Source organism: Diabrotica undecimpunctata, chromosome 5, assembly GCF_040954645.1.
Source record: "Diabrotica undecimpunctata isolate CICGRU chromosome 5, icDiaUnde3, whole genome shotgun sequence".
In the NCBI taxonomy this organism is placed as follows: Eukaryota; Metazoa; Arthropoda; class Insecta; order Coleoptera; family Chrysomelidae; genus Diabrotica; species Diabrotica undecimpunctata.
This window is the reverse complement of record NC_092807.1, coordinates 162,530,169-162,542,582: the sequence shown is the minus strand read 5'-3', so window position 1 is coordinate 162,542,582 and position 12,414 is coordinate 162,530,169. Positions and strand designations below refer to the sequence as shown.

At 34.1% G+C, this 12,414-nt stretch overlaps 1 protein-coding gene across 1 annotated transcript in view; it reads left to right on the top strand.

Moving 5' to 3' along the window:
- Positions 1 to 2,621: 2,621 nt before the first annotated feature.
- LOC140442072 (transmembrane protein 26) overlaps positions 2,622 to 12,414 on the top strand; it is a 33,913-nt gene continuing 24,120 nt past the window's right edge. The window contains exon 1 of the mRNA XM_072533144.1: positions 2,622 to 2,929. Coding sequence (XP_072389245.1) covers positions 2,739 to 2,929 — 191 coding nt within the window. The 5' untranslated portion in view covers positions 2,622 to 2,738. The remainder of the gene's footprint in view (positions 2,930 to 12,414) is intronic.

Genomic DNA, 12,414 nt, shown 5'->3' with positions numbered 1-12,414 from the left:
CCCTTATATATGTGTCTAAGGATTTTTCGTTCAAATACACCTAATAGGTTCTCATCGCTTTTCGACAGTGTCCATGTCTCTGAACCGTATACAATGAACGGTTTTATCAGGGTCTTGTATATTTTGCATTTGGTTTTTCTTGTGATGTTGTTAGATCTTAGATGTTTAATCAATTCATTATGTTTTATTAGCGATATGTATTCTTACTGACATTCTTATCTGCGGTAACTTTTGAACCTAGATATGTAAAACTTTTCACGCTTTCGATGTTATAGTCTCCTATTGTCAAATTCTGTAGGTTTCTTTGGCCTGTCGATTTATTGGCCTTCATTTATTTGGTTTTTATTTCGTTAATGTTTAGGCCACTGTTTTGTGTCGCTCTTTCTATCGCATTAAATGCTTCTATCATCTCTCTTTCGCTTCTAGTTATAATATCAACATCATCTGTAATATAGTTGCAGTATCTGGAATTCTATATTTGAGAATCTCTGTGGTGCTAATTATTATTGCCACTCCAACTAAATTTTCAGTTTGAGACGCGTCTGTTTAGTATACTGTGTATTCTGAATGGAAGTTAATTAGATCTTTGAAGAGTTATATGATAAGATTAGGGTTGGTGCCATTTTTTTTTTAATTATAATAGACTGCAATTGACTGTAGGAATTCTTAAAATTAAAGGTGAAGATAAAGATATATATGTTTTTGTATTGATATAAGGGTAGAAATTGCTTCGAGTTAAGTAGGTTCATTGCATGATAAATTCTGCTGAAATATGGAAGAATGAACTTTGAAGAGCCGTTAGCATGGATATGTTTAAAATGAATTTTGTTTTTCTTCTTAGAAAACTTGTTTTTAAAAACTTTTATTCACAAAATAACTTACAACTAACGATTACAATCTCAACTACTAGTTTAGAAGAGACTTTAGCAATGTGTCCTATTTTAGTTTATGGTTCTTTTATATAAAATGTTATCATTACAAATAATTATAAATCTCGTTAAAGTTAAATATGTAGAAAGTACAATTAGAAAACAACATAATTGAAGAATTTTATATATTATAAGTAATGTTATTTATTGGAATTCTTTTATTTAGAGTTATTCTAGAGGTGAAATTAAGGGTTAATAGCTGCCTACAAATCTCTAGCGTGGGTTCACCTATTTCAGCTTTATGTTATTGATTGGAGTTATTCTGGACACTCCAAGTATAATCTTTCGAGAGGTGTTATGTAACGTATCCAAAGGTTTTAAGGTTGTTGTGCTGGCAGGTACATATGCAACACATTCGTAATCAATTTTGCACCGAATTAAGGATCCGTATAATATGAATAAAATTTTAATATCGGCACCCCAAATATTGTGAGCAGGTACTTTAACAAAGTAAGGCCATTTCGACATAAAAGAACTAACTGCTGGAAATGATTTTTCCAATTTAACTGTTGATGAAATATCTCTCCTAGAAATTTGATTTTGTTTTAGAAAAGATTTGGGTTTTCAAGCATTAGGTTCAGTTTATCGTCAATATGTCTTTTTGAAAATGTTATACATTTTATTTAGTATACGTTTTATTAGAGCAAAATCTGAAACTGGTACTTAGAGACCAATTTACTACTTTATTTAAGTGTTCTTGTACTATTGACGAAATACGATTATCGTTCTTGCCTTTAATATTAATAATTAGGTCATCAACATATATAGTCTTGCCTGGTTTCGCAATGATTTTTATTATATTGCTAATAAAAATGAAGTAGGACTGATAATCGATCCTTGTGGGATTTCGTTTTTTGTTCTCTAAGATAGGATATAGCATTCTTTGCTCGGACTTGAAATGTTCTTTGATTTAAAAAAATGTTTATGTAGGCCAAAAAAGTTTCTTGATATCCCATTTTTTAGAATCTTCAAATATACGGTGTTTCTGTATGTCAAAGTAAATTGCCATAAATTTTTGATTATTTTTAAAAGCTTCGTGAACAGCGTTTTCTAGATCTATAATGTTGTCGTTTGTAGATCTGCCTGGTCTAAAGCCAGCTTGTTCGATGGTAAATTGATCATTATGTTCTAGGTTTCACATTCATTTTTTCTTGACTATTTTTTCCATAAGATTACACGAATAACATGTTGATGATATGGGACGATTTGATTTTGGTTGTATTTATTAATTCCTCTAGAAACAAAAATAATTCATCTGTTTTATATCTTATAGAACAAACATTAATCAGAACCATGCTAAAGTTGTCATCACTAAAATAATTTGAGGTTTCTGTGCCACAGAACAAGTTATATTATTTAAAAAGTAAGTTTTGGTGAAACAACGGAATAGTAGTTTTAGTGGCTTTTCCTTGATTTTTGCATGTGAAGTTTTTATTTTAATAAAGCAGTCGATTAATAGTCTATGAAAAACGAAAAACAAATTAATACTTAGTATACTATTTTGTTAATATTCAAATCTGTACAATTCATTGATGCTAGATAATAAAAATAAGCAGGTAACCTGTCATATTAGCAAAATTTATAATTTCCTGATAAAGTTGATTACACGGGTAAATAGTTTTAAGATTATGTACAAGTGACGAATTTCTTAAGATAAGTAGCGTTGAGTAAATACATGACAAAAATCTTATCATTAGTATCAGTATCTCCACGACCGTAGAAAATGTGACAAGTGAAAAAACAAAAGAACACGGTATCGCGTGTTTTCTGTAATTGTAGTGTTGATTTATAACCATTTTTTTTTGTGAAATGGGACGACACAGGATCTGTCGTGCTATCACTATTCGAATCGTCTTCATTATTCATTCGTTAATAGCAATCGGACAAATTGTTTATATGAAAGATGACAGATGGTATTGGTATTTGTGTTGCCCACTACTTCTTATGGTGCTAGAGACTGTAGTGACCTTGACATTGACAAGAAATCTCGAATGGAGTTGGTACTACACTTTTATTAGTAACATATAAAACATGTTTTTCTTATTAGTATTTTTTTATAATTGCAAATGCAACTTGTTGTTTTTATTAAGCTTATGTTCATCTTCGGATTTATAGCTATTCGGATTTTAGAGACGGCTGCTATTAAACTATGCATCTAAAGTAAAAGCCATGTATGAAGACCAATAAGTATATAATTAAGCGATGATTAGCGGGCCTCAAACGATGGCTTTAAAGTTTATTAATTCCAATCAGTTGAAAAGTAAATGATTTAATTTTCTATATTTTATATTCAGTAAGTATGTTGGAGTTTGTTCTATTGAAGGCAAATTAACTGAATATAATATTTATATATAATTTATTCATCATCATCATCATCATCATCATTGTGCTACAGCCCTATAAAAGTGTCTCGATCTTCCCAAGTCTATTACGCCAGTCAGTTCTATCCATTTCCAATAACTGTTGCCAGTTTGCTGCGTTATTTTTTTACCATCCTCATCTACACCATCCCTCTATCTGAGGTTTGGCCCCCTACTTCTACTTCCCACAGGTTGTGACATAAGGATTCTTCTAGGAGGGTTGTTCTGCTGTGATCTTGCCAGATGTCCTCCCTATCTTAGTCTTCTATTTTTATAAGAGATACTACGTCTTTACCACCAAATATATGTTTTTTTTTTTTTTGATCAGATAAAAGGCATATATCGAGCACAGTTTAATTAAATCTTGCCCAAGTACTTTCGATCCCTAGATCATCTTCAGGGGCATTTCGTCAATTGTGGCCTATCCGGCAAGAACAAGATGTCATAAACATATAAATGTACATTACACTACACTACAAATGGACAAACAAACACTTTAAAATAATTTAAGGAAGGCTACATTACTTGAAGAAGCCGGAGACAGAATGGCTCCTGATCTAACGGAAATGTTGGGGTGACGTGGCGGTTGGTGTCACCCCAACATTTCCGTTAGATCAGGAGCCATTCTGTCTCCGGCTTCTTCAAGTAATGTAGCCTTCCTTAAATTATTTTAAAGTGTTTGTTTGTCCATTTGTAGTGTAGTGTAATGTACATTTATATGTTTATGACATCTTGTTCTTGTCGGATAGGCCACAATTGACGAAATGCCCCTGAAGATGATCTAGGGATCGAAAGTACTTGGGCAAGATTTAATTAAACTGTGCTCGATATATGCCTTTTATCTGATCAAAGTTCATTTATTCGAGCATTCAACCTTATATTTAAATATATGTTTATATCTGTGATATATCTCGTCGTTGTACCTCCTTCTCCAAACACCATTTTCACAGATGTCACCGAATATTCTTCTCATGATCATCATCATCAGATGGCGCTACAGCCCTTCGTGAGCCTTGACCTGCTTCAAAACATTCTTCCATCTTTCCCTATCAAGTGTCTGTCTTCTCCAGCCCCTCACTCCAATCTCCCTCAGATCGTCCTGTACATCGTCCAGATATCTGAGTTTAGGTCGCCCCCTTCTTCTTCTTCCGACCGGCCTGTTTAGCATAGTTATTTTAGTGGGATCACTCTCATCCATCCGCATAACGTGGCCCACCCACCTTAGGCGGTTTATTTTGATGGTCTTCACAATATCTACATCACCAAAAAGTCTATAGAGTTCAAACTTATATCGCCTTCTCCACAGACCCTGTTTGTTTACTCCGCCATATATGGTCCTCGCAGTAACTCTTCATCTCGGGTCGTCATTGCCCATGTTTCCGATCCGTATGTGAGCACCGGGCGTATTATTGTTTTATAAAGTTTGCACTTTGTTGCTATTGACATACTTCTCGCTCTTAGTTGAGGGCCCAGGCCAAAATAACAGCGGTTAGCCACGCATATTCTTTTTTTTTCTCAGGATCATTCGTTCAAATATAAGTAGGAGGTTTTCATCTGCCTTGGAAATGGTCCATGTCTCCGATCCATATGTCAACACTGCTTGTATAAGGGTTTTGTATATGGTTATTTTTGTTTTTTGGCTTAAGTTTCTGTTTCTCATATGTCTACTCAATCCAAAATAGCTAAGTATGTGAATTTGTCCACCACTTCAAAGGTAGAGTTATCAACCGTGAATTTTTGACCAATGTTTCCGGCTCTATTGTTAAGTGTTAATGCCATTATCTTACTTTTCTCCTCATTTACTTGCAGGCCCATATTTTTTGAGGCATATACAAGGTGGTATATATTTCTTCTAGCTTGCGTGTTGTGCGGGCAACTAGGTCAACATCATCTGCATATGACAAAATTTGGGACGATTTATTAAAAATGTTTCCTGTGTTGTGTATTTGAGCATCCCTGGCCGCCTTTTCAAGAGCTATGTTGAAAAGAAGGCACGCCAGCGCTTCTCCTTGTCACAGCCCAACATGCGTTTCAAATGTCTGTGATTGTTCTTCCTGTATTTAGACTTTGGTCTGTTGTTGATCGACCAGGCCTAAAACCACTTTAATATTTGCCAAGAAGCTCCTCTGAATATGCACTCAAGCGACCATATAAAATACTCGAAAATATTTTGTATGCTGTATTAAGGAGGGTTATTCCCCTATAGTTTCTACATTCCAATTGATCATCCTTTTTGTGTAGCGGGCAAACTATCCCAATACACCACTCTTCCGGGATTTGTTTCTCATTACAGGCTCTCAGTATGATTTTATATATATATATATATATATATATATATATATATATATATATATATATATATATATATATATATATATATATATATCTATATATATATATATATATATATATATATATATATATATATATATATATACATATGATGGAGGCTCCAATGGTGTATTTCCTGGGGGTGGTTCATCAATATTGGCGCCTCGATACGTGATCAATTTGGTTGTTCGTTAATCCATCAGGCGACGTCCAAGTCCCCATACGTATTTTTCCCTTTCTTGTCCTCTGTTGGGGCATGTACATTAATAGGGCTAATATTAAAAAACTTACGCCTGATGCTTAAGCAGTTTATTTATCGGCTTAAAATCTATAGCCAACAGCTTGACTTTATTATTGACTATAAAGGCTGTCCCAAATTCATGTCTGGTTCCATGGCAACTATAGTATATATTGTAGTTTGCTTTTTGGATTATGCCATGGCCTGCTTATCGTACTTCTTATATTACAGTAATATTAGCATTATATTGTGCTAATATGTCACGCAGTTTGCGGATGTTTCCAGGTTCGTTAAGTGTGCCAACGTTCCAGGTAAATACATTAAGATCATTATTTCCATTATTCAGGTCCTTATTTCGTTGCATAGGTCGTCGTCGGGATTTCCGTCCGGCATTTTTGACGTTCGATTTTGTAACTATGGGGTTTTTCGTAAATTTTCCGGGTTGGGTAGTTAACCCAAGGCCAAACCTACTTTTCGGAGGGTCATTTCACCCGCTCTCGTCAGTCTCCGACCCAACTTTCCAACCGGGTTGGATACCGAATCTCCAGCTGGGTTGCTTGGTTAACAGGGGGTCAGGGGACACCAGCGTGAAGGTGAGAGTCGGATTGGAGTAGAAGAGGCTAGTTGGAGTAAGCTGGAACCAACTCCATGTATTCGCATTTTACCCCTTTATCCCCCTATATATAATTTATTACATACAATAAAATTGATGTTATCTCTGTGTTATGCTAACAGTCCATTGAACAGTTACATTTTTCAGAGGACGCAATTTTAATTTTTTGATGTGTGGGGATGGTAAGTAAAAGCTTAAGGTGGCTCACAATGTTAAAATTTATATACTTTTAGGTGCAGTTATCGTAACTATTTCAAAACAAATCTTTAACTTATGATTATGTACATAAACTGTAAACTTTCTATTTTAATGATATCTACTTAAAATTTTCAAAGAAAGCAGTACAGTTTTCATAACTGTACTTAAATGAATCAAAAATTGATATTGTGAAATAATTTTTGAATCTAGGATACAAAATAACTAGTTAAATGATAAACTATCCAAAAACCTCTATTATAGGCAAATTTCCGTTATCCATACTGCCGTAGTTTTTAAATTAACTGTACCTAAAAATTACAATTAAAAGCTGCAAACTAGGGATTTTGTTGCTACTATAATAAGTTGGCATTTTGATAGTGAGAAATTAGTTTGGCTATCACTTAGTAAATGAGAAAATAAGTTCACGTGTCATTAAGTAGAAGGCAGCAGTAATGTATTAAATGGCGACAGATGCGCGTTTGCCGAATTTAAGAAAAATCTGCAAAACATTGAAAACTAGTTTTGTGGTTATGCCAATTGTCTGGGTTATGCAGTAACCATGGTAATACGAATCACGTGGTTTTGTTTAGCAAAGCGTCCCTCCCAGTTAATATTTTGGCTTCGTTTCGTTTGACTTTCAATGTTTAATCATGATTGTATAACGTCACAATGTCTAATATACAAGTATACCATTTTGTTTCCTTGGCACCCTGACCATATAATCGTCGTTGAAAGTCAAACTATATTCAGTAAAGTTTACTGCGGAATTATATTAGTTTTTACATAATACATAAACATAATGAACAATTCTAGTTTTATTAAATTTTTTACAAATTTATTTATTATTTTTATAGACAAAACAATATTATGTAAGGATTAAATTTTGTGGATTAATTATTTTCGTAAGTAAAAAAGATTAATGATATTTACTTGATTCATAATTAGAAATGAGATGAAAATCTGAAATTTTCTGAGGAAAACACTTCCCCTGTTGACATTCGATATGAAAAATTTGTTATTGTAGTGACCCTATTTTTCAACTGACTAACATATTTTAGATTTCTTATAAATAGTGTTTTTATACATAAATAGTCCAATTACCATAATCCCTTTTTTGATCATTATTTACATTATTCAAGCAATTGTAAATTTCTTTATCAGTTTGGAATAAATATTTTTGGGCAGGTAAATAATTCAGAATTGTTATTGTTATTTTAATTTTAGTATTTTCAGTTCAAGTATCTGTTCCTTTAATAACTAAATGTGTGTAACTTTATATCATACTGTATACAGTAAGACTTTTATTTAACCCTTACGAATATTTCTTCACAATAATCTTTCTATGTAACCTAGACAATTTTGAACAGTCTACAAAAGTTTTATAAATCCAGTCCTGGATGATTTAAGTGCCACTACCACAGCACTCAACTATCATTTCCGGATAATTTGCAGAATTATTGTGTGAAGATTTCCACAAAATCGACCTGATTTTTTATCGCTATTTAGCAGAATTTAGGGCGAGCTCATGTCACATGAAGGGAAGTGGGTAACAAGCAAAATATAAAAATATGTTTTCAGCTAGTTGCCGACAATATTTAAAAAAAAGGGTGTGGATTTTTTTAAAACAATTGTTAACTTTAAGAAGATTAATTGTTAAAAAAAATGTATTAATATATAGCCAAAGAATTTAAACAGCAAAAATCATCAAAAACAAGTGGATGAACTATAACCAATCTGGAAGACATGTGTATGGCAGTTGTATGAAAACAACATTCATAGACGCTGGACTAAGTAAGAGAAAGAAAAATCTCAATGGTGGTCAGACCTAATAAAGAATACAAGCAAGGAAAAATAAATGGACAACGATAGTCAAGCAAATGACGACGTGACTGTGTTTCATCCTTTGTCCTTTCGATTAAAACTTTTCAATTATGTATCCACTTGAACTTGTTGTGTTATGTTAATATATTATGTATCCACTAAGATATTTTAAATTGTATAAATTTTATATTTATTAAAGCTGTTAACCCTTTCGCTACGTGCCAAGTATCAGTATTTAGAAAGTACGGTGCTAGGGGGGGTGATGTGCTGCCGAGTATGTACGGCATCATTATGGTGTATTTGTGGATCGTAACGTACATGAACGATACTAGTAAGCAGGATGAACAATGTAAAACGTACTATTACTATTATAGCTCTTCAAAGATGTAAATACTTAAAAATGTACGATGACAGAGCATGAACGATGAAGTTATCTGTATCTGTATCTGTAGAGTAGGGAGGGCGACTTAAGTTTCACAGCACTTAGGCCACAATTAATCCATTGTGTTTCCTCCCAGGTAGCTGTCGCGCTTAGCTCATTGTCCATCCTGCCATTACTAGGAAGGTGGACAAGTCACCAGGAGACATCTCTCTTATGGTGTGGGCCAGGACTCGCTGAACTCGTACTCCCGTATTAACAATAACTTTGGACCTTCACCTAGGACATGCTCTACAGTTTTGTCTTCTCGTTCACACTTCCTACATAGAGGTGTGTCTGCTAGTCCTAGTGTGTGGAGGTGTTTGCTTAGTTGACAATGACCAGTTAAAAAACCAACTGTGAAGATCATTATAGTTTTTCCTGCTATACCTTTTTGGGTTATCTCTTTTGCGGCTATGGAGATACCAGTCAGTTCTGTCTGAACTACGCTGGCATTTTTGACCATACCCCACTTTATTTTTAGGTTCAGTGATCTCGAGTATATCTCCCATCCTGAGCTTTCTTTCATTTTGAAGCCATCGGTGTATATGCAATAGGCATTTGCCACGTTTGTCTCCCTATACTGTCTTGTTTTAATTTTGTAGGGTTTGTTAAAGACAAACTTTGGTTCAATTGAGTCGCAGCCTGCCTGTAGCAGTGGTAACACATCAAGCTCTCCCCGTCAGAAACGAGTTCTCAATTGTCTCATTTCTACATCAAGGTTGGCACCAGCTGAGCGCAGTCGCATCATTGTCACTAGAGCCACCTCTTTGACATATATATCTAGAGGCGTGATGGCAATTATCAACTCCATTGCAGCAGTTGGTGTTGTTTTCATGGCACCTGTTATATTTATGCAAGCCATCCGCTGAATATGATTTAGTTTATTAATCGCTGTTGCCACTTTTGGTACCCAAGCAATAGCTCCGTGAGTTAGCATTGGCCTAATGACAGCAGTGTAGACCCAGGCGATCTCCCTGGGCGAAAGGCCCCAGGTGCATCCGACTGTTCGTCGACACTGCTCATAGGCAATATAAAGGCTCTTTTAGCTCTACCATCTAAGTGTGAGTTCCATGTTAACTTCCTATCAAGGGTAATACCAAGGTACTTCACCTCGTCAGAAAAATTTAGACTGTAGTTTAGAATCCTTGAGGCTATTAAGCCCGTGATTCATCTTTTTCTGGTTAAGAGGACCATCTCTGTTTTCTTAGGATTTATAGTTAGTGAGTGTTTCTTGCACCATGTTTCTATTAGTCGGAGAGCAACTAGTAATTTCTCGCACGATGAAGATTAATGTGCGTAATACTACGGCGCTCGCTCATCAAAGCTGCAAATGAAAATCGTCAACAGTATCGAAAGGGTTAAAACCAGAGGTGCAGCTACAAGGTGCAGATACAACCTATCATGAAGTAGTATATACCAAGTTTAACACTCTTAACAAACAATCCTCGCAAATCCAACGTTTAGGTAGGACTTTTTCCGCTCAGAACTTTCGTAAATTCCGAAAATTGTGCTTGACTTCTAGGTGGCACTTTCCCTCCGTGGACATGGACTATAATTTCAGTAATTTTTTAGATAGGCTTATCTGTATTTTCAATAAAGCATTTCCTTTAATTGCAATGAAGTCAAAACATCACAAACTCTGGACTAGCAAAGGTATGCGCATATCACCCAAGAATATGCGTCCACCCCTCTACAATAAGAAATTTACTACCAACGCCTTTGTTACTGAATATATATTTCCAAGTACAAAAAATCCTATCTAAATCTTTTCAAAACAGCTAAAATATGTACTATCAGAATCGTGTGGGAAGCCCTAAAAATGTTGCAAGAGAAACTTGGTCCATAATAAACGATCGAAATAAAAATAACACAGCTTAAACAAATCTAAATGAATACTTTGTTAATGTGAGTAAAAATATAACATCAACTATTTTGCCACAACAAGATCCTATTTTCTATCTTCCCAATTTAACAAAGGTCTCAAATTCATTCTCTATACGACCAGTTGATAAATCTGGACTAATTCAAACAATAAGTAGTATTAAAAGCAAATCTTCCTGTAGTACTGATGGACTATCCATACAATTTTCTTAAATCTCCCAAAAAATGTGTTTGAAGTCCTGGTCTCACTATGCATATCCCACGACATAACTACTTAAAATGAGTCTAGTAACAACACCGGTCGAGCTTTATAATAGAAGCATACATTAAGTCTCAATATATTATAATAATAAGAAATTAGAAGTAAAACTCACCTGATTATATCACAAATGTTGACGAGAATCTAGTAAAGTAAGTTGAGTTGTATTATTGCATTGAATTAACTAAAAAGTTTATGTTGATGGAAATGTAAGGCTCTGGTGGCAGAAGCTGTTTATTCAAAACTATTTCAAGATCATTTGATTTAGCTATATGTACCAATTTTATAAAATTCCGGAATATTCCATCGATTACTCTTTTTGTTTGTGTTTAAGAGTTTTACGTCTAGAAGAGAATAAGAGTGGTTTGTTGACTTGACAGAGTGTGGTTGGAGAAATCAACCCTTTGGTTAATGTAAACTGCTTTACAAGAAGCACAACAATGCTTATACTCCCCAAACTTGTGTAGCATAGGGACTGCATCTTTTGTATTGATTAATAATCTGATATTCATATTGGATGTATAAGAAAAAAATATATGTTGTATTTTGAGAAGATCTGAAGATCTGAGAACAGAATAGGAGTGTCAACCTAGAAAATGTACGCAGCCAAAAAAGGATTTAGATGGTTGTTAAGAAATTACAGAAAAAGTAAGTCTTATCTTGTTATACATTTTCTTATATAGTTTATTATTAAAATGACGAGTGTAATTATTATTTAGGGCTAACTGTTTTATTATAATAATTTCTTTATTGAATGCATTTTTAGATAAAGGAAGTTAGATAAATGGAAATATACGTAAATAAAAAATAAATGGATTATTAAAATAATAGATGAATGACTTAATGCCAGCCCAACCTTATTGGCATGGACCATTCTACATTGGATTCCTCCCGCATGGACTTTTAAAGCACCCTCGAGGATGAAAATCGTATTTTTTCCGAATGTTATATCCACGAAGTGGTGATAGCACAAAAAAATTTATTATTATTTTTTTTTATTCTGTTGGTATCTCGCCAGATTTTTATGTTGTTGAAGGGCATTTCTTCAATACATTATTATTTTTATTATTATCAAATTCATTGTCACTTTATTTTTGACAGTTCGTTGTGAAGGATTCCCGTGATATACTTTTTATGCAAAATATCGATTGCGGTAAGACAAGATCCCAACTTACGTCAACCCATTGTTACCCACTTCCATTTATTTTGGGATCAGCCGTAAGGAACCAAAAATCGGAAAATCTGAAAATAGAAAGGAAATAAACAAGCAATATTCAGGCGCACGTGTTGCTTTTATTTCAACTTATGAATGGCATAGGAGAATGCTACGTTTATGTATATTTCTATTCAGCTACTACGAATT